Raw genomic sequence first — 27,935 nt, 5'->3', positions numbered from 1 at the left:
CTGACAGTTACAAGTGAGGGGCAGTCCTGCCAGTGTCTTCAAACAGGGTACAAGGAGGAGCACTTCTTGACGTCTGACGTGGTAGTTTCACTAAAAACAGTATTTGCTGAGGAGTATCAATTTAAACAAAACAGGAATATGAGAAAACCACCAGTCATCTTTTAAAGAGACTGGATTCTGTCTGGCTCTTCTGGGTAAATAAATGAATTCTGATTCTATGTAAGGATCTCAGACTGTGAAAGAATATGTAAAGTTGCTAGATCATTTACTCTCTGATCTTACTGTGCTTAAAAATATTCCAGTTAATTCTGACGGAAGTGGTTTAAGGACTGCATTTTGAATAACATTTGTCTCTGAATTCCTCAGCCTTTTTTTTTTTTTTTTTAATTTGGTCATAGTTCTGCCCCTTTTTTCCTTTTCTCTTCTTTTTTGAGGATTTTTTTTAAGAGAGAGAGAGCGTGGTGGGGGGAGGAGCAGAGGGAGAGGGAGACAAGCAGACTCTGCTGAGCGCAGAGCCCGACACGGGTCTCAGTCTCACGACCCCGAGATCACATCATGAGCCGAAACCCAGAGTCGGCCGCCCAACCAGCTCAGCCACCCAGGCGCCCCTCTTTTTTTTAAGGTGACTCTTAAGGGAGCTAGGTTGACCTTCTAATTTAGAATCCGGAGACTTGTTCTTTTAACACAACTGTGAATCTCAGTATGTACGGTGACATCTGTCATTGTCTGTATCATGAAATAAGAAGGATACAGAAATACTTCTTTTGAACTCTTGGGGAGAATGTTTTCAGTCATTGTGGCGTTATGAATAGAATGTCACAGGACGTAACTACAGATAAAAGCCGTCTGGGATCAGGATTCAGAGAACTTTCTGTTTGTTTCAGGAAGCGTCCCCTTGAGTTTCAACATTATTCTCATGACTGACTGCACCTGCCTCACCCCTTCCCTGAGGAGTAACCTTTTCCAAGGGGAGACGCATTGAACATGTCACTCCTACGTGGCAACATGGCTAAGTCCTGGGTTGTTGTTTTTTTGTTTTTTTGAGAGAGTGCAGGAGATGAGGTCAGGTCAGAGGGAGAAGCAGACTCCCCGCCGAGCAGGGAGTCCGATGCGGGACTCGATCCCGGGACTCCAGGATCATGACCTGACGAAGGCAGTTGCCCAACCAGCTGAGCCACCCAGGTGCCCGTGGCTAAGTCTTGTTTAAGTTGATTTCATACTTGTGAGCAAATGCTAATTTTATTTAACCTAAGGGCATGGGGTCAGATTAGAGTGGTGTACAATTTGTAGAGTAAAATCAGTTGTCATGTTTGCTTTTAGGTGTTTCTGCCCATACTTGTTCATATTTTAGCCCAATTTTAATAGTCTCTAGTGATAGCTCACTTAATTAAATTTCAATTTAAGGTTCTGATTTCCAGTCATATAAAAAGCATGTTATCCTGAGGGCAGAGTACGTAAGTCTTTTCATCCTTATCAGGAAGTTGTAGTATGTGCACATCTCTGAACTTTTAAGGGTTCTAAAACTAGTCCCCGGTAGATCTATACAATTATAAAAAGCATATGGTTGTGGCTTAGGAATTGTAGCTCATACAAGGATTAGATTGAACACAATGTGTCATTGTTCCTAGAACCAATTAAGCTTGTAGGTTTAGCTAGCTTGGGAACAGCCTCTAGCATGTGACTCTATAAATAACACTTGCACAACAAACATGGGCTTGATAAGTGAGCAGTAAATCCGGGCTGGCTGCCCACTCTTCTAACTTTTAAAACCAGTCCTGCCATCATCGTGTTTTGAGGGCCTGATAGCAGTTACAGAACTTTTAAAATTAAAATGTTCCTCATGTCTATTTTGTACTATTCCTGGTTTTCCAGTTTAAATCTTACTTTTGTTGTTTCCTAAAAGTCAACTTTTCTTAATAAAAAGAATCCTTTAGTTTGACTACTTGGCTTTTCATTAGATTTTAGGTTTTATAGTCTTACACATCTGTAAGTACGAATTATCTTACTTTCTTTAGGAATAATGGTGATTTGTTTGCTCAGATGTCTCTAACATAGAAGCAGAACACACTTCTGTCATTTCATTTTTGTTTACCTTTATTGGGAAGAATTAGCAATTTCTTTTTTTTTTTTAATGAGACTGGTCATTTTGTTTCAACACTTTTTTTTTTTTTTTAACTTTTATTTATTAAGGAATCTCTACCTCCAGTGTGGGGCTTGAACTCACAGTCCTGAGATCAAGAGTTGCGTGCTCTGCTCACTGAGCCAGCCGGGTACCCCGGAGAAATTAAGAATTTCTATCCCCTCCCATAAGCCTGTGCAGCAAAGATGGTTTCACAAAGATGCATTTTATCGAGGGTTACTGTAAGCAGGTCACTTGTGCTAAATGTTTTGGTTTTCCCCTATTGCAACACGATGAAGAAGGTCTGAAAGGTGTTTTAGGAGATTAGACACTTGTCAGGTGTATTTTTAGAAAGTTTTCTGTTCATATAGTTTATTAATTACGTTGTTAAATTCTTACAACTGATTTGTGGCATCAGACATCACAGAATCTTGGCAGAGTTGGAAAGAACCAGTTTAGTAGGTAGCTCTGGGCAGGTACAAACAGCTTAATAAGACTACGCTGCTGGGGGCACCTGGGCCGCTCAGTCGTTTGAGCATCTGCCTTCGGCTCGGGTCCTGTGCCGGACCCCAGCTCAGCGGCGAGTCTGCTTCTCCCTCTCCCTCTGCCCCGCCCCCCGCCCCACTCTTCGTACTCTCTTCTCCCCCTCTCTCCTCTCAAATAAATAAATAAAATCTTAAAAAAGACTACACTGCTGGAATTTTGTGAAAGGTGGGTTTTACTGGTTGAGAAGAAAAACATTTCAAAAGTGGATTATGGAAGGAGGTGAACAGTCATAGGATATGGTTAGTTCATAGCAGCCTCACTGTAACATTTTACAGACTGACAAGGCGTATGTTGAGTTGGTAACTAAAAATACCAAGGGGGTGTTACTATCGATAAAGTGATTATCCAAAAAGGATATACTGTTAACAGATTTCCCAACAAAACTAAATGTAGTTAATTGCCTTGCAGAAAATTTTGGCATATAATTAAAATTGTACAAAATATACTTGATGTATGAAGTGGAGTTTTACGTGTAAATGTGGCTTTTGCCTACAGGAATGTCTGGTAGGACATTCTAAGGTTGTTGGAGCCTGCACTGCAGGAAATCAAGCATCCAGCACCCTCCCCCATTAAATGTTTGCAGGAGGACTGTGATAACCAAAAATGCCACCCCCAGCCCCGTTTCTAAATTGAGAACCATTGCTCTAAATAAAAATGTCGGTAATTACCAACTCAGTTGTTGAAAGTCCGCAGTGCGTTTTGCTGTGTTTTGTTTTTAAAGGCATGGAGTGGAGAAGACCATGGCCAGTGCATCCAGTGGCATATGTAACATGCAGGATCACAGGGTCGTGAGATCGAGCCCCAAGCGGAGTCTGCTTGAGATTCTCTCTCTCCCTCTCCCCCATCTTCCTCTAAAAAAAAAAAAGAAAAACTCATCAGTATTTTTTTTTTATAACTGTAAAACTTGTTTCCCATTATGTTGCTTAGGGTCCCTTGTAAGGATTATGGATTCAGTGTTTGATAATACAGCATAGAACCAAGAACTTGAAGAGCATCTTAGAAGTTGTTGGAATGGGCTTTGCTAGTGCATAAGAAATGTTGCCCTTTTTTCTCCCCTTCTTTTGCCTTGGTTTATGTCAACAGACTTGAGTCTCTCGTAGTTTATGTGAAAGAATAATTGTCTGAAGAGATTTTCAGCAGTGAATATTCTGAGCCATCTGGTTACATGGCTGAGGTTTCTTTTATTCCCAGATGTCTTTGCTGCTCCTGTCCCAGGAGCCCGGACGCCTCCACTTGCGTGGCTCCTTTTCTCGTCCCTCCTTCCTCTCAGCTGAGAGCTCTGTGTGCATTGAACTAATGGTGCAGAGATGTCATCATTTCTGTCTCCTTCCGAGACCTGCCGTCTCGCTTCACACGACTGTTCTCTCCACGTCTTCTTGACTTGGCCATCCCTCACCAAGATTTCCTGTCCTCAGTATTGGACGAGCACAGGAATGAAGCCAGGAAATAGATTTGAGGGCCTTTTGTGCGCCAGGTGCCACAGTACTGGTTGGCTTTTATACAAATTGCTGTATTTGATCCTGGCAACGCCGGGAAGTAAGTAAGTCGATCATTCCCACTTGACTGACGGTGAGCACGTTTGACAGAACGGCCCTACCTGTACAACCCAGATGGCCACTGTCACAGCTGGGACTTGCATCCACGTCTGCCTTCTTTTTCTTGCTGTTCTACAGAGAAGCTTCCGAGAGGAGGCATTTGGGTCTTGAAAAGATTTGGTAAAATCAGGTGTTTTATAAAAGGCCAGTTGGGGAAAAGATGACCTGAAGTAGTCTCGAGAAATGTAGCAGATGTTTCCCAAGAATCAGATTCATGTTAGGCTTATAGAGCTGTTGATTATATGGTGCCGATAACACTTGATTTGCATAAGGGATTTTGTAATGAGATCTGTGTTGTCCAAACCATTCTCTAGGATCCGCTTCCAAAGTGGGCTCACTACTCTTCAGAGAATGCGTTTGTGTATGTGCCGTTGTGACGGTATTTGTTGACGTGAAGAGTAGAAAGCGCTACTTTTGGTAGGTTCTGAAAGATGATGTGACAGGAGTCTTTGAAACCCACACTTAGACTCAACGAGAAGGCCGTGCCAGTTAGGGAAGCAACTTGCACGTTACCGTATCTGTGTCTTAAGTCACACCAGTGCCAGAAATCTTGCTTCTAAATTAAGAAACAAAGTAGGAAAAACAAAAACCAGCATACATTTTTAGAGTACAAACCACCAATTTAAAGGAAGAGAAATAGTTAGCATAATAGCCCCATAACCAATTTATGTCTTTACGAGTGTCAGCAATTAACCGATCACTAACATTCTCTAACGATTGTATGTACGTTTTCTGTAATAAAGACAGCTTTCTGTTCTGATGGGGGAGCTCATTTGCTAGTCCTGGATTAGTCTTAATAGTTGATGAATTGGAAAAGAAAGCATTTAAAAGGATTTTGAGTCTCTTTTTTAATTACATTCCTTGAAGAAATTCTATTCTGCTAGAGTGGCAGTTTAGCATTTCAGAAAATCCTTTTCTACTTCGAGACCGTAAGATGGGTGAAAAGAGCATGGAGCTGTCGGCCGGGCCTTGCTGCTCCCTAGCAGTGGGACTGGAGGCCGCCTCTCGGTTTTCCTGAGCCCCCGTGCCCCGTTTGTTGGGTAGGATTGTTCTGAGCAGTGAATGAGAGCCGTTGGGGAAGGGTCCGTTCTTCAGGAGCGAGGTCTTGACTGCGCCGCGCAGGTCCTCCCATGCTGCCGTTGGCCCCCGGGAAGAGCCGCAGCATCCTGCGGGACGTCCGCGGGGGTTGGCCGCTTGGTGCGGGCGGTATGCCCAGGGTTTCCGTGGGGAGGCGGTACGTGTCTCTCACGTGTGGGGAAGTGTCTGTGGGACGGTTCTTTCTTTCTTTTTTTTTTTGTCTCCGTTACCTCTACACCCACCGTGGGCCTGGAACTTAAAACCCTGAGATAGGAGTCACACACTCTCCCACTGACCAGTCAAGTGCTCCTGTGGGACATTTCTTGACATTCAGACCTATCTATATAGAGGGTTTCTCCTCCCCTCTTCCCCTAGTGTCCAAGGGGTCTACGAGAAGTGATGTTTGTGTGTCACTGATCTCATCATCTGGAAGCCCTGGGAACTTCTCTCCACTACCACAGTCCTTTGTATCTGAGTGGGAGCGATGCAAAGGAATGCTGGGGTCCTGGGTCTTTGTGCTGGTGGAGTTGCAGAGAGTTCTGTCTCCTTGTGCTTCATTTCTGTGAGGGTTAGAGGAGGGGAGGGGGCGATGGAAAGGTTAGTCTTAAGAAATCTAAATAACACCCCAAATGCTCTCACATCATAAGAGGAAGTCTCATGGAGGACAAAGTGCAGATTTTGCATCAGTTCTGAGTTAAAACCCAGCTCTGCTACGTACTGGTCATCTGACCTGGACATATCCCTTCATCTTAATACATTGTAGGTTGTTTTGTTGTTTGAGTGTTTTGTGTTTTTTTTTTCCTTTTTTTTTCCTGAGGAGTCCTGAAACAATGGCATAACATCATCCTCCCTGTTGAACGATGGTCCTGGGGAGGTGAGAGTTTGGGGTCTCCCCATCGAAGCTGCAAGGAGCCTTTCATGTTCTTATGGTTTCCTCAGTAATTTTGAAGATGTGACAATAATATTGTTATTCTTTATAAGGTCAGAATCCTTGCATGTTCAAGGCCCAGGTTTGAGCTTTGTAAGACATACGTGTTATGGGAGAATATAAAGAATATAAAGCTCCTGAAATACACCACAGCCACAGCTAACTTGGGGGACTATACAAAAAGTCCATCGCTAATCATTTACTTCAGGATTTCTGCCCCCTTTTTGGTTCTGTATACATTTTGCTAAGTCATCCAATATGCGAGACCAAATTCTGCAGTGTAAAATAAAACAGACAAAAGCCAGTGGGAGAGGTGGCCCTTGTGCACAGGAGAGACTGCCGTCCGCCGTGGCCTTGCTGGGAGCACGGCCGCGTCTGTCTCACGGGTCATCGTCAGCCAGCTTCGGCTGCCCCGCAGGACATCACCGGCTTATCTTGGTCCTAAAGCAGCTGCTTTTCTTTTCCAGAATAATAGCAAAGATTCATTTACGTATTTTGAAGGGGCTGTAGGATTTCACACTTCTTATTTTCTTGTAGTAAGTTCAGTATCTGGACTGTTCTTAGGAACATGATAAACTGAATCTTTGTTTCTGTGCTAACTATATACATTTATAATTCTAAAAATACTTTTATGAGTTTTTCTTAATTTCATCTCCTTGGTTTATATATTTTGATTCTGTTATTTATAATTTGGCATTTTTAGAATTAGTATAGTTTATTTTTTTTTATTAACATGTATTATTTGTTTCAGAGGTACGGATCTGAGATTCAACAGTCTTGCACAATTCACAGCGTTCACCATAGCACATACCCTCCCCAGTGTCCATCACCCAGCCACCCCATCCCTCCCACCCCCCTCCACTCCAGAAACCCTCAGTTTGTTTCCTGAGATTAAGAATTCCTCATATCAGTGAGGTCATATGATACATGTCTTTCTCTGTTTGACTTATTTCGCTCAGCATAACACCCTCCAGTTCCATCCACGTCACTGCAAATGGCAAGATCTCATTCCTTTTGATGGCTGCATAATATTCCATTGTATATATATACCACATCTTCTTTATCCATTCATCTGTCGATGGACATCTAGGCTCTTTCCACAGTTTGGCTATTGTGGACATTGCTGCTATGAACATTGGGGTGCATATGGCCCTTCTTTTCACTACATCTGTGTCTTTGGGGTAAATACCCAGTAGTGCAATTGCTGGGTCGTATGGTAGCTCTATTTTCAACTTTTTGAGGAACCTCTGCACTGTTTCCCAGAGTGGCTGCACCAGCTTGCTTTCCCACCAACAGTGTAGGAGGGTTCCCCTTTCTCCGCATCCCCGCCAACATCTGTCGTTTCCTGACTTGTTAATTTTAGCCATTCTGACTGGTGTGAGGTGGTATCTCATTGAGGTTTTGATTTGGATTTCCCTGATGCCGAGCGATGTTGAGCACTTTTTCATGTGTCTGTTGGCCATTTGGACGTCTTCTTTGGAAAAATGTCTGTTCATGTCTTCTGCCCATTTCTTGATTGGTAGAATTAGTATAGTTTGACAAAATTCTTTTCAGCCCTTTTTCAGGTTAGCACTTACATGAAGTCTTAATCACCCACGTTTTGGCCTAAGGCATTAAAATCAGCACATACTCCCGGAGCACTGCTGGGGTCCAGCAGTCTCCCAGGTGCATCTCCTTCAAGAAGCTGATACTCTAGTGGTAATAGAAATTGTGTTTCGTAATATTCTGGCATCTTTTTTTTTTTTTTTTAAGATTTTATTTATTTTCTTGAGAGCAAGAGAGCTTAAGCAGGGGGAAGCAGCAGAGGGAGAAGCAGGCTCCCCACCAAGCAGGGAGCCTGACGTGGGGACTCGATCCCAAGACCCCAGGATCATGACCTGAGCTGAAGGAAGATGCTTAACTGACTGAGCCACCCAGGTGTTCCTATTCTGTCATCTTTTATTGAATCTTTAATACCCATGGCTTTTTATTCTACCCTTGTAGTATTTATGCAATATTTTTGTTATTCAATATGTATTACAAAGCATTTATATTTTTGAGTGCTGTCCTTTCATAAATTTGTTTGTACATAAACTGTTTTCAAAATTCCTGGATACCACACACAGTCCTGTTGTGTCCTGGATATGGGACTTTGTACAAGTCCCTGAGTTTTCTTTTTCTTTTCCCTAAGATTTATTGATTTATTTTAAAGAGGGGGGAGGGGCAAAGGGAGAGAATACTCAAGGAGATTCCCCGCTGCGCAGGGAGCCCCATGTGGGGCTCCGTCTCCTGATCCTGAGATCACGACCTGAGCCAAAACCTGACTGTGCCACCCAGACGCCCAAGTGCCTGAACTTTCTATTTGCGTAGTGGGGTTACCAATAAGACCAGCCTCATTAATCATCTTAATGTTTCTTAGGAGAATTGAAGTCCTCACACCAGAACTCATTCTGCTTTTACCAGCCAGTGAAATTCTTTGCTTCTGCTCCATCCACCTCCTATTCCAGTGGAAGCAATGTCTACATTCCGTTCCTTCCTACCCTCTGATGGAGGAGTCCAGCTTTTCAGGGATCCCTTAGCACATTTTCAGCTAATCTGTTTCTATTCACATTTAAACTTGCATTTCTTCATCTTAAAAAAAAAGAAAAACTCCTTTGCATCTGGTTGCGGTTTTGCTTTCGTCCCTGAGCACAACTGCATTTGTCTGCTTCCTTACTTCCCTCCCGTTCGCTGGACCCCTCATCATGCCGCCGAAGCTGCTGCTCCCGCTGAACCAGGGGTCTCCTTGTGCCGGTTCCAGTAGATCTATCATCCTGACCTGTAATTTCATTTTTGGATGAAGTCAGTAAGGATACAAGGACTTTTGAGAGAATGTTGGGTGTTTTTAGGGCAAAAAAGAAAAAAAGCTTTCTTTTCATTAATTCCTTGACACATATTTATCAAACACTCTTCTAATCATTGAAGATATAGTAGTTAACAAAATGAGTAAAAGTCCCTATTTCTCTGGAGCTTTTGTTAGTTGGAGGAAACAAGCAAAAAAAGTAAAATAGGTCAGATAATGATAAAGGATTATCAGGAAAAAAAATAAAAAAGAGGGAGTGTAAGTTTCGATAGGGTAGATTTTAGGTGACATGGATAGGGAAGGCTTTGCTGAGAATATGACATGAGAGCAAAGACCAGAGGAGGTGAGCAAAGGTACCACGAAATATCTAGGAGGAAAGCAGACGTTGCAAACTATTCATGTGGTCTCAGCAAGAATACTTCTTTGAAGTATGAAATGTTTTTATAAAGATTCTTGTTCTAATGATTAAAAGGAAAGCTGGATATTTTGGAGTATATGTTTCAAATTGACTTATTAGGATAAAACAGTATTTTTCATGATTTAATATTACAGAATAAGACAAATTCTAAGTTAATTTTATTTCACATTTTCTTTGGCATCTAAGTGATTGCATGCTTTTATAGTTGGACAATTTAGATAATGACATCTTTATTTCTTAAAGAGCTATAGATGTTTTTTAAGTGAATGTGCCATTAGCCGAGGTAACTAGTACAGCTTTATGGGACTCTCAGCTAATTTACTGGGGTTTAACGGCTGTTTCAGGAAGAGAAATCTTAGCATTTATATGCTTATGTAACATTTCAGTAAAATAACTGATCTTCTGAGAGCAGTAAAACTATATGTTCTCAGTATTCAAACCCTGATTTATTTCAAGGAGAAAGAAGCTCTAAGAACAAATGTACAGATTGGTGTCCCTATTCCAGAAGCCATCAGAATGGGGTCTTCCTCAGCCCTCAGGTGGAGCCCTGCTTAGTTAAGAACGGATTAATATGATTTGTGGAATTGGTTAGTTTTCAGAGAAACCCAGCTGTTGAGTATTTAGAAAACCGTCCAGTCAGAATCTTGAACTCGCTTCCATTCTATCTCCCTCCTCTTTGTACCCCTTACAGGTGAGGGGATTTTAGGAAGTACTAGACACAAGGAGTAGGCAGGGACACATACTTGGAAATTTAAGAGCCAGTAGTAATCACTTGGCCATTTCCTTTCCTAGTTTCGTAACATTAAACAGGCAGTGAGAAACATTTCTCTAAATTTTGTTCTTGTGGATTGTAAGCTTCTTTCCAGTACGATTGTATTAATTACCGTGTGTGTATCACTTGATATCTGTAAGTATGAGAATCTCTGCCTACCTAGAAAACATTCTATGGTTTTATTTGTTTAGTGGCTCATAGGGAGGGTTGAAAGGGAAGAGGAATGGGCTCTTACTGGGTTTGATAAGGATCCGGTCTTCTGGAATGGGGTGCTTCCATGGCAGGACGGAAACAAGGTTTCACCTGCCTTGTCTGGGCCTGAGCGAATGCTTCGTGCTCGTGCTTAGAAGCGTTTAACTGCTGGGAGAGTGTGCTGGTCAGTTACGGCTGGAGAGATGATATGCCTTACTATATAAATAAATACTCTTGAGTATTTATAGGTGGTCTGCAGGAGCCTGGACTGGACAGGTCCCACTGCCATCCGGAGGCCTTCCATGTTCTCCTCCCCCTGTTTTCATCCCCTTTCTTCCTGCCTGGGAACTCAAATAATTCTCCCATTGCTAGTAGGTAATACTTGAGGTTCATACTATCCAGAGTGCAGTGATCCTTTCTTACTGTCTTACTGATGAGTTACATTCTAGTTCTATTTCAGAAAAGTTAACAATAGAGTGTCATTTCCTTACATTGATAGGAGATGATTCAAGAAGAGAGAGCTCAGATTTGACATTTAAACAGCCATACCAAAAAAATGATGGGGGGGAGGGGACTTCTTAAAAATAACCCTGTTTTTGGCCACTCCCCCATTCAAAAGTAATGTTAGTTTATGATTGTTTAATAATAGGAAAACCTAGCATAGCAAAGCAGAGTTCTGTAATTCTGCCATCTAGAAATAAACACTGTGGAAACATTTTGATGTCTGTCCTTCCCATGTTTTCAGCACACACACGTAGGCTCAAACCGTACATACTATTTTACAAACTACTTTAAAAAGCAGTATTACAAAAATAAATAGCAGTATTACAAATATTTTCCATGTGATTAAATATTCTTCTAAAATATTTTCAATAGCTGCATTGTAGTCTGTCATACATTATGATATTTAATTGACCAGTCCGTTTCATTAGATGTTAGTTGGCTTTCAAATTTTTGCTTTTATAAATTATACAGAGAGAACTTTGCATCAGTGTGTGAATACTTCTCTGGCTATTTCTTCAGGATAATTTCTTAAATAGTTTCACATATTTAGTGTTTTTAGTTTCTGTTTCACTGAAGCAAACTTTGCTGGAAGAAGAAAACTAATATTTCTGAATGATCCTCCACCAGATTCTGTGCAAGATGCCTGGTAGTCTTAGAGTTCACAGAGTCTTCAACCCTTTTTATCCAGTTCTATAGATGAACAAATCGCTATGCATATGTAATAAGATATTTTGCTGTAAGGTAACAGTATGCAGTATTTAACATTTAAATGTTTAGCAACTAACAAAGACCTTCCACGGTCACAAGATAGTGAAAACTTACAGATGAAGGTTTTAATTCTGTTTTGGCTTTGGAGTATATATTTATAATAAGACTTTTTCATCCTTTTGTGTTTTACCTGAGGGACTTTAGATCTAAAAAGTATATGTTAATTGGCATTCTTAGCTCCCAGAGAAGATAGTGGGTGATTCCCTTGTGAATTTGGGGTTTCGATCATATGACTGCTGTCATGGATGATTAATTTATAAATCACCTTTTATCTGCAAATTAGAAGCAGATAATAATAGTCCCTGGTGAAAATGGTTTCCCTTCCCTTAAAGTTGCAAGTGTGGTTTCTCAGATCTTGCTCGGATAGAAGCTGGGAACTGAGAGTGGACCACGTGGTGCAGGGGTGAGGGAGGTGGGTGAGCAACCAGGCCTGACTGCATGGGAGAGCCATCGGCTCTGCTCTGGGAGATGGGGCTGGGACTCCGGGGACCGATGTGTGTTGTCTCACGCAGTGGTTTGTTGTGTCTCAGTCACATCGATCAGACGACAACGTGGCAGGACCCCAGGAAGGCCATGCTCTCCCAGATGAGCGTCACGGCGCCCACCAGCCCCCCAGTGCAGCAGAGTCTGATGACCTCGGCCTCAGGTGAGTTGAGACACTGTCGTCCCGGCATGCCGAGGAAGGCTTGTGCACAGGCAGGAGTCTCTTGTACGGAAACTGGAGCATGGGTGACGGTTCATTTCTGTCTGGTTTTCTGTGGGAGGCCTACCTTTTCACATAAATGTGCTTTACCCAAGCCTTGTTTAGTCATTAATTCATAAAGGGGCTGCCAACTGAAAGCCAGCATTTTTAAAGTTTCACTTCTGAAGTCAGTATGGCGGGGTCCTCATTTGGTTAGTTTTGACAAGCTTGTGTTTGACTCTGCTCCTTTCTTTTGTCTTAAAGTTGGAGGTTTCTTTCTTCCCTCTGTGGTTTGGATGGGAAGCCAAGCTATGGTGTTCTTAACTACCATTTATCTATCTATCTTATCTATCTATCTATTTATTTTTATTTATGGTTTTATTTATGATTTTATTTACGATTTATTTGAGAAAGAGTGAGCAAGAGAGAGAGCACGAGCTGGGGGAGAGGGAGGGACAGAAGGACAAGCAGGCTCCCCACGGAGCAAGGACCCCGATGCGGGGCTCGACCCCCAGGACCCTGGGATCATGACCTGAGCTGAAGGCAGACGCTTAACGACTGAGCCAGCCAGGCGCCCTCATAACTACCTTTTGAAGAGCATATTTATTCTGCCTTGAAAGTAACTGGAAGGTAGCAACGTATAAACCCCAAGCATCTTTATGAGGGTTAGTATTTGTTATTGAACACATTTCCACCCTTTTCACAGACAACAGACCTGCGTATGAATCTTTTTTCTTACTTGGCAATGTTTTTAAACCTGCTGTTTTTCCTCATCTGTGTAATGCGGATTACAATGCCCGTTACTAGAGAGTGGGAAATATTAAAGGAAATAAAAGAGTAAGTATAAAGCTTTTATTTACAGTTCTGGTGCAGAACAGGAATTCAGTAAAGGTTTAGTTACTTCTCTAGTCTGTTAGATACCTTTGTTCTGTGGGCCCAAGGCCATAGTGAACCCCACCGTGCCTCTTTGTGCACAGTACAGAGAGGGGCCCCTTCCTCTGGGAAGATGCAGCCCCAGCCCTGGCACCAGGGCTTGGAGCCTGGGGGCTGGATCTCTGAGCACTTGCCTGCGCCCCGCACTTCCCCCTTTGCTGAGTTCCCCGGTCCCGAGCACAGGTGGCAGCCACAGTAACGGGCAGCCCTGGGGCCTCGGTGTTTCTCCTCAGGGTTCCCAGCCTGCTTGTCCGGCACACCGACCGGCACAGCGTGGGCGGCCGCCCGGTGGATTTTCTCCAACAGCAGCCTTTGCAAAGGAGCCGCCAGCGTGTGGTGTCTGTACGACAGGTTCACAAAAGGGCTCCTTGCCTAGGAGAGCTCGCAGGGCTCATCGTGTCCTCCTGCCCTCGGAGGTGGTGCCGGTGCGTGGGGCTCTGCTCCTCCGTGACTCTCTGCTCTTGCCTTTGGTGGGCTGAACACTTGAATTCTAGAGAGTTAAGTGCTGAAAACAAAAATGACACGAGATTCAGGACTAAGCTGATCTTGTCATAAACTCTCTTTATATAAGTTCTTGAAAAAAAATTAATTACCTAAATCTTCCATTTTAGCTTATTTTAATAAGAATATATTTACTTATTTTCAGAATCTGTTTTATATGTGATATTTAAATCAAAAGTTTCAAGGCAAAATATTATGCAAGTATTCACTAATATTTTTTACTTGATATCTAGGGTTTTTTTAATCATCAAATTTCCAAATAAAAGTTGTGAAAGCTGCCTTGTATTTATAGTCCAAAGAAGATGATTCACATTATTCATTCTGTCACGCTCCACCTAAAACCATGCCTTGGAAACTAGTAATAAATAACTCATTAATTTAAGGTTTATTATGGAAGATTTAGGCATTTTGCATCTAACAAGGTTGACTGTGATTCTTTTAGAACATTGGTTTTTTTTTTTTTATTAAATTTTCTAATAGTAATGGCCTGAGGAAATAAGGAGAATTTGTATTCAAATTTGTGTTTATTTTTTTTTAAAGATTTTATTTATTTATTTGACAGAGAGACAGCGAGAGAGGGAACACAAGCAGGGGGAGTGGGAGAGGGAGAAGCAGGCTTCCCATGGAGCAGGGAGCCGGATGCGGGGCCCGATCCCAGTATGCTAGGATCATGACCTGACCCAGCACAGACCAGCAAAGCTTAATGACTCAGCCACCCAGGCACCCCTCAAATTTGTGTTTAAGATAAAAAGTATACATCAAATTGTTTTTAGTGGGTTTCAGAATATTTGTGTTTATATTTCCAGCTCTTTTATAAAGTATAAAATGTTTTATACACTGCATGTAAATTAGTAGGCATGCTTACTTGTAGTTGTGTTTAGTAAACAGAGGTGACATTGGCAGGGACAGTTGGAGTGGAGGGTATGGACAGAAGTTTGGAGGTACAGCATCGGCCTGAAATGGGACAAGCCCCCAAGAGAGGCGTGGGCGTGTATCCGTGGTAGTAAGAGTGAGCCCTGTCAGGCGTGCTGCTGGGGTCTGCTTGGACTCTGTCAGTTAATCCTCGCAGTGACCGTTGAAGTTCCTTGCTGGTTTTTGTGTTTTTTTGTTGCTTTGTTTTTTTTTAAGATTTTTTATTTATTTTACGAGACAGTGAGAGAGAGAGCACGAGCAGGGGCAAAGGGAGAAGCAGACTCCCCACTGAGCAGGGAGCCCGATGCGGGACTTGATCCCAGGACCCTGAGATCATGACCTGACCCGAAGGCAGACGCCTAACCTACTGAGCCTCCCAGGCGCCCGAAGTTCCGTGCTGTTGTTATCATTCTCACTTCCCATCTGAGAGAATTTAAGTAACTTTTCCAAAATCACACAGTTGGTCGGTGGTCGAAGCCAAGACTCAGTGCTTGGTAATGGGGCTCCTGAGCCCGACCTCTTACTATGCGCGGGAACCAGGGTTAGGACAAGTGACAGAGAAGAGCCTCCAAGCCAGCAGAGGGGACAGGACCTGTGAGTGCACGGGAGGCGCACTGGGGAGCTGCTTCTGCAGAAGGTGGGCGTGGGGGTGTTTGCTGAAGGAGGTTCTGTAGGTCATAAAATACACACTGCACCTTCCAGAGGAGGGGATACTGAAAGAGGACACTCGAGGTCATTGTCTTCAACGGGCTGGTTGGACAGAATGAGGGGTTAAGAAAGGAAGAGACAGATGTGGTAAAACCTAAGAAGTGTTTTTTTAACCCAAAACCAAAAACTGATCCTAAAAAGGAAAGGGAGTCACCAGCGTTTCAGAATGAGAAATATTAAGGATATAAGGATACATGATCCTAGATCCTTAAGTGTGGATTATGGTGAGTCTGGTCCCCAGCACAGACCAGCACAGAGGCTTGTGAGGCCTGCGGGCCTCTGAAACACACACTCAGGTCTGGTCTTTCATTTCTTCCAGGTTAGCGCACGTTCAAGAACAAACAGGACTTTGACACGGTCCTGAAATGCTTTAGGATGAGTGTCGCGAGAACTGCAGCCTTGCTGTTCCTCACACTCACATAAAATGACAGCTCAGATGTCCCGTAGGAGGGTGTTGGGCCAAGGACTCCCCTTCCCTCTGGCAGCGCGGCAGAGCGTGGGGGCCGTGCTCTCTCCGGGAGGGGGGGCACAGCCCAGTTTCTCAAACAGCTATCAGAGGACAGAACCTTCTCTCTCTCAGGGGTTCTCCATGAGAAAAGCCACAAACCCGAAGCTCATCTGTGCTTGGATAATAATCTTTTAGAGCCTGGAGACAGTGAGGAGCAAGGAGAATTGTGAGGGTATTTCAGTAAGTTTTGAGGGCGTTTACTGTAACAAAGCAGCAAATGGCTTCCGGCAAAACCATGGTATTTACAGTTTTCACCCTGAAGGGAATGCCTTCCGAACCTGCTAATCTGAAACTTCAGATAAAAGAGGAAACCCGCGTGCCTCTTCTGAAGCCCTTCACTGGGTCAGTCGTCCTAAATGCAACGTGATTTACGTTTTTATCGTTAATTATCTAAACAAGAACTTTCTATTTTGCTTTTTTTTTTTTTTTAAAAGAAAAGAATGAATCTAGCTCTGTGTTCTGGTCTGTTTCTAATCAGACCACTTCCTTAAAACACAGTCATTTTCTTTAGGCTCTCAGACCTGTTTTCTGTCTAATTTTTTAATGGTTCGCCGTATTGACTGGTCTTTTAAAATTCTAATTCTAAGATTTTATGAAATCCTATTTCTTGCATTCAGTCTAATTCAGTTAACAAAGTGATCAGTTTACTTCTGTTTTTACAAGTCCTTTTTCAAAATATGAGGTTGAAATGATGGATTTCATCGCTACACTGCATACCCCTTGTTTGTAATTGGCCATCAATTAATATATATAATTGAGAAATCACGTATTTGTCAGTTAAATGGTACACCTGGAAAGGGTTCTAGAGGCATGACTTATTAGATTCTGTAAAACAGATTAATTTGTATCTTTAACTGTCCATTTAATTGGCAAATAAATGACAGGGAACCTTGTAAAAGGAATTTGAAAAGTGAGGAAAAGAAAACTAAGGGGCAACTCTTGGTTTCTTCGACTCAGGTCATGATCTTAGGGACCTGGAATCGAGCCTGAGCCCCGCATTGCACTCAGCGGGGAGTCTGCTGGAGATTCTCTCTCTCCCTGCCCCTCCGCCTGCCTCGTGCTCTCTTTAGATAGATAGATAAAATCTTAAAAAAACTAGAAGGAAATTTGAGTAACTCAGTAATAGCTCTATTTTGTTTTACATGAAAATATATGATATGGACCTATACATAAGTGTATATAAACCCTGTCCTGTTACATTACTTGAGATGACGGGCGCCTGGCTGGCTCTGTCCGTGGAGTGAGCAACTCTTCATTTCGGGGTTGTGAGTTCCAGCCCCGTGTTTCGGGTAGAGATTACTTTCTTTTTTCTTTTTTTAAATTTATTTGACAGAGAAGACAGCAGAGGGAGGGGGAGAAGCAGGCTCTCCGCGGAGCAGGGAGCCTGATTTGGGACTCGATCCCAGGACCCTGGGACCATGACCTGAGCCAAAGGCAGACATCTAACCAACTGAGCCACCTGAGCGCCCCTGGTAGAGATTTCTTTTAAAAAGCTATTTAACTTACTTGAGATGATTGCCCTTTAGAAATTCTGTTAAGCGAGTTACGCTTACAGCACATGAACAGCCCTTCGATGCCTGGTTGAGATCTGTATAAAATAGTCCTACATACTGAGAGTTTGGCCAACATTAGTGACTGTTGTGTTAGACATTAGGAAATACGGACTTGGGGAGAGAAAAGTGTGATACTCCTCCTTTGACCAGCTTTATCTATGTGAAGATACTAATTTTTTAGTAGTCGTTCATTAACAGTGACCCGCAAGATAGCTGAATCTCAAAGCAATAGAAAGTCAGGAAAGTATACTCTCATGATCCAGAGATAACTTGACGCCAAAGGGGTGCTAACCGTTTAGAACCATTAAAAATCATAAGCCTTGATTTAAATTAAGCAATAACCCAATTTTCTGCTTTTTAAAAACATATCTTTGGTAACAGTCCAAAGTCAAATGTCTTCTACAGGTGCATTTTAAAGGACTTGTTGTTTTTGTATTTTAAAGTGAGGCATTTATTTGGTTAATGTCCAAATCTAGCAGTGCAGCGCTTTCAGATTTCCCTGTTAATGAAAACCTGCGTGGAATGCCTGGGGAATCCGTCTTTTCGGGTGGAACAGATGCTCTCTTGATCCTGGAAGATGATGCTCAGCACCTTCTCTCTGGTGGGGAAGACGTTCAGAGCACGCGGGGTGAGGGGTGCCGAGCTGCCCCCCTGCCCGCCCGCACTGTCTCTGTGCGGGCACCACAAACCAGCGGGGGAGCGAGAGGGTTCCCCAGAAAAATGCCAGGTTGAGAGTGGATGGGAAATGGGAAAGGGACAGGTAAAAGCAAAAAATAAAAACCTTAAAAAGCAAGGAAAAGGTGAGGGCGGAGCTGACAACAGGTTTCAGAGCTGGTAATTCCTGCTTCCTGTGTTGTGGCCCCCCGGCTTTGAATCTGCTTTTCACCTTTGGAGTGAACGGAGAAGGGCTGGGGAATAAGGGTTCAGGTTGGCTGGACGAGGGTTTGAACCCCAGCTCTGTCACTCCCTGCCTGTGAGACCTTGGACAAGCTTCAGGAGTTCCTGTGCCGCGTTCCTTCGCTTGGGAAATGGGAGTAAGAGGACTAGCAGCGCTGAACTCCTGTAGATGGAATGCGGCGATCCATCCGGGTGCCATGATGGGTGATGGGTGCGCAGTTACGGATTAACTGGGGCGCACAGTGCTCGGTGCCTCCGGCGCATGTAATAAGTAAAATGTCATCGGATCCCGTAGTTTACATTTTACTCCGTTTATATTAACAAGTAGCCACTCTTCATTTAAAATAATTTTTTATCACCAAATACGGGTCATTGGCCCTTACCCAAGTCATGTGTTAACTTCTGGCATTTACATTCTTAAAGATTCTCTGGTATATATAGGTGGTAGACTATTAAATGTAAATATGGTTTTCTTCTTCTACATGAGTTAAAATTTTTTTCCAAAAGTTCTTGACTGTTTTTAGATGGAAATTTTGTTAACCTGAAGTCATAACAAATGGAACGAGATACACTAAAGTATATCAAACAGGAATAAAACTGTGACAAAGCCCAAACTCAGAGCAGCGAATGGAGTAGGAGAGACAGTGTATTTATTAGTTATTCTCAAGCTCCTATCCAAATGTCTTTTTTTAAACCAAAGTTGCTTCTTTTGGGAATGTACGTAAATTAAGAAAAGATGGCCACAGGAAAAGGGAAAATAGTAAAAAAACAAAAGCATAATAATCAGAACCAACGTAACTAATTCTCAGGAAACTTGGTTTGTTTTACATAGTTTATGTCTTGATTGTTTTGATAATTAAGTTCCTGAAGAATGGTTAGTAATATGGAAAGAAGAACCATGTTTCTAATGTAAACCCATGGAGCAGTCGGTTCATGAAGGACTGTCATGCGTGGACAGGGCGTGGTGGCTGCAAAGCCCGAGTGCCCCTCGGGGAGGGCATCCGGCGGCTCGCGGGTGACCACAACTGCCTGTACCGTGCCTTCTCCCGGGGCGTTCTGCCCTGGCCCGCACCGCATGCGGCACCATCTGATCGCTGTGTTTTCGGGACTCTGCTGCGTCCTGGAGGGCACGGCTCCTGGCAGGGCCACCGGTGGCCCCTGTCCTGTTCTGACGGTGAGTGCCTTCCCCTTCCCGTCCGCTGGGGAGCGCTCTTGTTGTTAAAAGACTCCAGTCATGACTCTTGAAAATGTTTTCTAAATAATAGTAAAACTTAGAATTACCTAGGCAAGGCAGCAACATTTGCCAAGTGGAACAATAGACATTGGCTGATAAATGTCTTTCTTAATGCTGAGTCTAAAATAAACTCCCAGGGTAAGGATCCCCCAGTCCCCAAATACATAAGCCAGACTTTAACGTCTGGAATTGAGGGATATGTTTATACGTGTTAATGTATTGGCCTCTACAATCTATAGCATTTTTAAAGTATTCACGTCTTCATTCCTTTATTGAAGAAATCCCAGCTAATCGTGTTGAAAGGTAGATAAGAGAGTTTCTCCATCTTTCAGTAGCTTGAGATCAGTATTTCTCGTAGTAGTCCGTTTTCAGGAAAGCCCTTCCTTCCTGTCTTGTTTGCTATGTTAGGGCTGTCTTATACAGCGAGGGGAGACGTGGACAGATGCAAGGTTGTGGGGTTCCCGTGACCTGATCCTAGGGCACAAATGACAGATGTTTTTAAAAATCTAGCAGTTTTTGGGGCGCCTGGGTGGCTCAGTGGTTAAGCGTCTGCCTTCGGCTCGGGTCATGATCCCAGGGTCCTGGGATCGAGTCCCACATCGGGCTCCCTGCTCGGCGGGAAGCCCACTTCTCCCTCTCCCGCTCCCCCTGCTTGTGTTCCTGCTCTCGCTGTCTCTCTCTGTCAAATAAATAAATAAAATCTTTAAAAAAATAAAATAAAATAAAAATAAAAATCTAGCAGTTTTTGAAGGAATTGTTTGGGAAAGTAAAGTTCATTTGAATTCTGGAAGTTACTAAGATTTTTGTGCAGATACTGAAGCTAATGTTCTGTTATTTTAACCAACAGACTAACTTAGGAGAGTCGGGGGATATTATTAAAGAATATAAAGAAAAAAGTTGACATGTGAGTGTCCTTGTTGCCGGCTCTCTCTGGGACATGAGTTATTACAAATAGAAGTGTCCATGCTCAACTCTCTTTTCAGTGATTATTTGTAGAATTTTGGAAACTTTGCTCAGCTTTGGAGTAGAGATGATGAGAAAAAGATTCAGTTATTTACATTTAAGAAAAAAAAATAAATGTCTGTTTTATTTCTTCTCTGGATAGTGTTAGAATATTATTTTTGTCTTTCCCACTGATTTCTAAATACTTTTGGTTACTTTATTGCTACAGTGATTTTATGACTCATAAGAGGAATATTTGTGTGAAAGATTAAAATGCTAATTCTTTAAAAATGATATCCATAGACTACCATATATAGGCAGCATCAGTGAAATAAAGCAAAATCCTGCAACAATAAACAGAGGAGGGCAGAGCTCATATTAGGTCATTTTTTCAAAGGTGGTTTCTTTAAGCATTCTAAAGCCTGAACTTACAGAAGCTCATCTCATAAATTTACTTACTGAAAGTCTGAAGTATTAAGTTAAAATATAAAAGACTCCAGTTGCACTGAAGAAAGTTTGAAGGCTGGGGTACTAGAAAGTTCTCTGAGCTTGGACTTCGCCTTTTCCTCTAGGACATTTGTTCTTTCAGCTGTCACAAAGATGAAAATGAATTTTTAAAAAAATTTTTAAAGGTTTTATTTATTTGAGAGAGCGCATGCGTGCCCACGGGCAGAGGGAGAGGGACGTGCAGACTCAGTGCCAGCGCTGGGCTCCGTCCCAGGACCCGAGGTCACAGCCCAAGCTGAAATCAAGAGTCAGGCGCTCAACTGACTGAGCCACCAGGCGCCCCAAACATGAAAATGATTTTTAGCAGAGCCTCAGTTTCACCTTGAGACAGTTGTCCCCTTTCTCCATTATTCCTTCCACAAATGCCACATGCCCCACGTTGTACCAAGCGCCCTAATGGCCATGGTGGTGGCAGAGTCAGGTTAGGACGGGTGCTCTGTGTAAGGACAACAGAAGATGTTATGGCAGGCCTAGCCCGGAGTGCTGCGCGACTGGGGGGCCGTGTGCAGCTGGTCAGGAGTTAGAAGCCAGGCCTTCATTCACTCCCTCCACACCCTGAATACCCGCCTGTGCCACGCACTCTTGTAGACGGTGAGAATACAGACTGTCAGCCAATGTCCAGTGTGTCCAATAGTTAAAAACGGCAAGTGAAGAGTCCGTTACAGGTCACAGAGCCCTTGGCTGGGGTGCAGGGAGCTGGTGCTGCGTTCGCTCCTCCAGGCCAGGCGTCCTATAAGTGGGCAGGGACGTGAGTGAGCCGAGGGCCGTGCAGATATCCGGGGGAGAGGGGGGAATGTTCATGAGTCACACAACAGCCAGGCCAGAGTTGCGGAGGGATGTTCGGGGAAGAGATTCGGGGAAAGGTAGCCCCAAAGCCGTGTCATATAGGAGCTTACGGGTCTTGAACAGAGGCGTTTTCTAACAGGAGGCAGATGCGTTTGGTGCGGTTGTAATGCCCTAGTGGGGTAGAGCAGTGGTACCAAGCGGCTGGATTCAGGACCCGAGCTTCAGGAGGGGAGTGTGAGCTTAGGTGTGCCCAAGGAAAAGGAAGGCAAGGGAGCTCGAGACCCCAGCGCCATGTAACTCGTGCTGGGGCGGTGGACATCCTCAGAAGGCCTTTGTGTGATCAGCCAAGAGGTCTGAGCTTTATCCCGAAGAATTTGGGAGGCCACCAAAACTGTGAGTCTTCTCTAGGGCCCTTCTGCCGTGGAAGGGCTGTGGGCTCACTGTTTTTGTTATCTGATCATTTCATCTCAGACCCAGGTTTATTTTCTGATCAACCTGTCTCTTTGCATTGGGCATGAATTTTAATAAGTTAAATACATTATTGAAACAAAATTGCAGGAACTGTTCCAGGAAGAGTAGGGAACTGACTTTTTAAAAGTACCTACTATAAGCCCTGCCCTCTGTCAAGTGCTTTTTTTTTTTAACCTCTCAACAATTAATGGACAAGAGTGCTCCTGTCCACTTTGTGGATGAGGAAAGTGAGCATCGAGTAGGTTAGGGAACTTGCACAAGGTTAGAAAGATAATAGGTATAGGGTTCAAGAATTGACCATAGGTCCTTCTTACCATTCTAAACTTCGCTGTCTTTCTAGAGCGTTAATGCGGAGCTAAAACCATACTTGCATTTGGAATGCATCAAGGGTGATATTTTTTTTTTAACCAACGAATCCACTGAATGGTAGTGTTGCGGTGTTGGTAAAGTTTGAGTTAGTGGTAGGTGTTCTGTAAAAGAGTTCGATAAAAACAAGCCAGCCTTATTAGTTTTCTGTATTACAGATGGGTGGTTCTCCAAGTGTGCTAGGTAGAGGAATCGCCTGGGGACTAGTTAAAATCCGGCTGTGACTCAGCAGATGGGGTGGGCGCTACGATTGTGCCTCTGACGGGTGCACAGGAGCTGCCGACCTGGCCGGTTCCCCAACCACAGGACACGAGTATGAGAGATCTGCGTTCTCACGCCTGTTTTAATGTTATTCCTGTTTCCTACTGGGATAAAATCTATACGGACTGATACGTGGAATCCATCATTTCATACGAACACTTATTTAATAAAAAAATTCTGTAAAATGTTATTAACTTGTAACAAATCCGTGATTTATAAAAGCACAAACCTACAGTCTGGTAGATGTGACTTGATCAAGACCGATCAGTCGTTCTTTATAGGTAGGTTTTCACTCCTCTCAGCTCTACAAGCTGGTTGTGTGTGGTGGTAGCGGTAAGCTGGCGGGAGACCAGGACAAAAAGTCACGTGCTTCTTTCAGACTTGGGCCCTCACGGGGGAGATGGGTGTAGGCAGAGATGAGAGCACAGTGCGGCGTGTGCAGGGAAGGGGACGTGAGCATCGTGGCTGGGGGACCAGAGTGCACATGCTGGTGCCAGGGCTTTGGGCTCCCCAGCATGGCCACTGGTTTGGCAGAAGACTCTTCTAGCTACCCGTGTGACCTAGGAGTACACCCTGACTTGAAGGAAGAATAGAAATGGACTGGTCACCACTCTTGCATTTGCTTTTGTGAAGCAGATTTTAATCAGTATGTTCGTAATCTTTTTAGCTTGTAGGCCTGTACACAGGAATGACACAGCCTTGACCTCGTGACCTGGGGCTGCGTGCTTTAAGTCACTTTTCACCCTGAGAGTAAAAATGGAAACCAGAGGAGAATTCCTATTTCTTCTACCAAAACTTGATTTCATAAACTGCGTTTTCCTCAACTAATGCATTCATAAATACTTGCCCCACATTGAGATTATTGAAGCCACAAAAAACTTAGTGACAATCACAGTTAATATTGATTGTACGTGACAACTGTTTCGAGTGTGTCTGCCTGAACATTTTATTCGGGGCAGGATTTCAGTAAGGATTGTTAAGGGCTTATGAGACCAAGCATGTAGATTTCAGGTGCTTGTCTGTGGATACGAACCGCTGAAGAGTCGGGGTGAATATCCTTGCGCTCCCCCGTGTTTTGAAAGCCGCCTGTCTGGGATCATAGTCTCACTAACCCCGGTGGCAGTTTCTAGTCAGTGTTGCCATGTTTGTCCTGATCAACCTTGAAAATTGAGCATACCCATTTATGAAAAAATCGAGACCTCTTTTTCTATATTCTGGGGCAGAATTATAAATTCTTCCCGTGCTCCTACCTGACCTGTAGTTAAACTCAGTGTAAAAGAGCAAATTCAGGACAGTCTGCAGTACAAAATGAAAACAAGTGCAGTTTCAGTACATCAGTGGGAAAGTCTTCCTCGTGGGATAGAACTGAGGAAATCTTCCCAAAGCTACAGTGTGAGAATAGAGTAGAATTTCAGTGGATGAAAACAGTGGAGGCTAGGGGCTCCTGGGGGCTCAGCTGGTGAAGCGTCTGCCCTCAGCTCTGGCCCTGATCTCAGTCAGGGTTGTGGGATCGAGCCCCCAGAGCCCCCACGTCACTGCGCTCCCTGCTCAGCCCACAGTCTGTCTCCCTTTCCCTCTGCCCCTCCCCCTGCTCATGCGTGTGCGTGCTCGCTCACTCTCAAATAAATAAATAAAAATCTTTAAAAGTGGGGAGGCGCCTGGGTGGCTCAGTCGGTGGAGCATCTGCCTTCGGCTCAGATCTTGATCCTGGGGTACTGGGATCGAGTCCCACGTCTGGCTCCCTGCTCAGCGGGGAGTTTGCCTCTTCCTCTCCTTCTGCCACTCCCCCTGCATGTGGTCTCTCTCTGTGTCAAATAAATGAAATCTTTAAAAAAATAAATAAAAAATAATAAAAATAAATTAAAAAAACAGTGGAGGCTAGGAGGAGACAGGCTGCAGGTGGGTGCAATGGGACTATATGTTGGGGTGAAAATGCGTGGCACTGCGTGGGACTGGACAGACAGACTGAGGCCTGTAGCCGGGAGGACTGACACGGAGTGGATCGCTACATAACCAGCCCAGCGTGCTGGATCCTCTTAGAGTGAGCAAGGACCTAATGCAGTGGGAGGGGCAGCAGTCCGCAGGCAAAGCCCTCCTGGGGAAGTGGCCTGCAGAGAGGAGAGGGGCGGGCTGGGTGCCGAGGGCGGGATGCGGGGGCCTGCAGAGGGGGGGAGGGGCAGGCTGGGTGCCGAGGGAGGGATGCGGGGGCCTGCAGAGAGGAGAGGGGCGGGCTGGGTGCCGAGGGAGGGATGCGGGGGCCTGCAGAGAGGAGAGGGGCGGGCTGGGTGCCGAGGGCTGTGACCGAGGAGGCAGTGCCCTGTGCTGCCTGCCTGTCGAGGGCCGTCAGCAACCCGCAAGGATTTGAGGACTTTCCATGTGGGCTCAGGGAGGCCTGAGTCGGAGAGCCCTTGCCTCAGGAGGCGAGGCAGGATGACGTGGCCGTGTTGAATGTCGTGGGCGATGAAGACCAGTTTGCAGGCCGCTGCTGAAATTGAGTCTGGGAAATGGGAAAGTCTGCATGACAGTTCTGTTTGAGGAGCAGATGCAATTGTTGTTTTAAAGTAAAATCCACCCGGAATATGGGGACGTATTTCGTGAGGTGCCTGTCTAGTTGGTGGAGGAGAGAGACCCGAGTTGACCTCGTGAGAAGCATTGAAGGTGTGGGAGTCCCCTGCGCGGACAGGACTGGGGCTGTGGGGGTTCCGGAAAGATGAAGGAGAATGTTGCTTGTGTGGTAGCGGGGAGTTCTGGCGAGCTGGAGTCCCCGGTGTGCTGCGAACGAGCCTGGGCTAGTGCTCCGTGCCCGGGAGCGAGAGTCCCCGTGCCGTGGGCCTGCTGGATGACGTCGTAGGTGCTCGCGGGGAGCTCAGAACACCTCGCCTGTGGTAAGAGCACTTGGCGGTCCCTCGTCGGTGCAGGAGACACGACTCCAAAACTCTCAGCTTGGTCAGGATTAGATCCTCTCAGGTCCGGCTACCCCTCCTGCATCGTCAGAGAATGACGTTCTGCTAGTTCTGCGCTTCGCACCACGCGTCGCGCGTGTTCACCGAACTTCCCGTGTCCTGGGTGACGGCGTTATTCCTGAATCGTGGGCCGGTGAGACGGAGAGGTTGCTCGTCTAACTCGTGGGGTAGTTTATCAAGATTTTCCTGTTTGATAAGACACCGCAGGTGAGCAGGACGTTGATGTCGAGTCACCTTCCATGTTACGACACGGCGCATTTTGTTTTTGAAGTATTGCCGGAAGTTGCTCTGCCGTGGTAGCCAAGTTACTACTGCACGAGTAGTAGTAAATCCTACCGAAACATTTTATTTTCCCCAAGGGTGAGTAACTTTCATTTATGAATTACTTTAATGGTAGCCTACCACTCTTCTTCCTCTTATCCTGATGCAAATTTCTCACCCTCAGGGCACCCGGCCGGCTCAGTGGGTAGAGCGTGCGACTGCGGATCTCGGGTTGTGAGTTCACGCCCCCCCCCACTGGGTGTAGAAGTTACTTTAAAGAAAATTCCTCACCCTCTTTACATGTCATTAAGATGCTGACCTCTGTCCACCTTCTTGATACAAGGCTTATTTTTTTTTTTTCCTTTTCTCCTTTTCTTTCCCAAAAGACTTGGATGTGGTGGTGAGCCTTGAAAAATTCCCACATCTTTGCCTTGTCTGAGGGCCTGTGTTCCCTGTGTGTGAACATGACTTAGCACAAAATGTTTACTACCCGTTGCCCCTGAGCCTAGAGAATTGTTACCGCCCTCGCAGATTGGTAATCCCCTTTACATGTTACCCCTTTGGCCCTCCACTGGTTGTGAAAGGTGAAGGCTTTTGGTTGAGTCTTGACCATAACCATGCCCCTCCGCCCCCTGCACACTGTCCCCTTCACTGTGTCCCTGCCTGGGACGCTCATGCCCGGATCATCACAGGCCTCTGCTTGCGCCGTGTTGGAGTCCCAGCCTGAAGCTCACTTCCTCTGTGCAGCCCCTCTTGGTCCACGCTTGTAAAAGACCGTTTCCAGTTTTGTTTGTGCTCGTGTTGCTCTCTTTCTTCTGCTCAGTGCACTTGCTGGCCAGCCCTGTTTTGTTTTCCTGGCTAGAACTTGAGTGCCATCAACAGGGACTGTTGCTTGCTGTGCATCTCAGAACCTAGAATCCTGCCCCGATACAGTAGGACCTCAATATGTAGTTACTGAAGAAAAGAGTGTGCGGTATCCCTGTGCCTTCCGTTTAAGTCGTGCCAAATAATGGAGAGGCTGAACTTACATGAAAAGAAAAATACAGCACATTTTATTTCACAAGCTAAATAAAGGATTTTAATTGAATTTCTTGTTCATTAGTTTCAGCCAACATTTATTCCCCTCTTCCTGAGTTGCAGGCACTCGCTAGACAGTAAAATAGAAAAATGCACAGTCTGCACAAGCTAAAAACTCCGTGTCCAGGCATTTCACAGGCTAGCCTAGAAGGAAACCCGCGTACCCATATCATACCGTAGGACACGGGTTCTCCAGTTGAACTGAGAAAGTCAAGAGTTGAAGCTCAGTGACTAGGAATAACCCCGTCTTGCCGCCAGGGCCCTACTCTTCTTTCCATGGAGTCGTTAGCGGACAGAAAAACTAATTGTGGTCTGCTTCTCCTCAGTAGTTGTTTGAGCCATTCAGGGTTGTTTTTGTGTGTGTTTGTTTACAGAAGAAAAAGCGCCACTCTTACTAGTAGGACGTGCTTATCCTGATCGATAGGGCCGCTCACATCCTGCTGCGGCAGACCTCGTTGTGTGCTGTTTCCAGACATGCGGCGCTTCGGAGTTTGGTCTGCGCGCTGCCCACGGCACTAATGACGAGTTCCTGGCTGTGTGTAAGCCAGACGCGCCCAGAGGTAGTTCTTAGTTACTGTACGTCGGCGGTTCTCAAAGTGTGTTCCCTGGGCCACAGGCCTCTGCATCGTTTTC

The 27,935-nt window shown here is 44.6% G+C and overlaps 1 protein-coding gene across 8 annotated transcripts in view; it reads left to right on the top strand.

Moving 5' to 3' along the window:
• The window catches only part of YAP1 (Yes1 associated transcriptional regulator), a 110,267-nt gene that overhangs the window by 38,636 nt on the left and 43,696 nt on the right, over positions 1-27,935 (top strand). For all 8 annotated transcript variants that reach the window (XM_078059090.1, XM_078059088.1, XM_036068495.2 and 5 more), the window contains exon 3: positions 12,271-12,386. In XM_078059090.1, coding sequence (XP_077915216.1) covers positions 12,271-12,386 — 116 coding nt within the window. The remainder of the gene's footprint in view (positions 1-12,270; positions 12,387-27,935) is intronic.

The sequence above is a fragment of the Halichoerus grypus genome, chromosome 11, assembly GCF_964656455.1.
Source record: "Halichoerus grypus chromosome 11, mHalGry1.hap1.1, whole genome shotgun sequence".
NCBI lineage: Eukaryota > Metazoa > Chordata > Mammalia > Carnivora > Phocidae > Halichoerus > Halichoerus grypus.
This window is presented reverse-complemented; position numbering and strand designations above follow the sequence as displayed.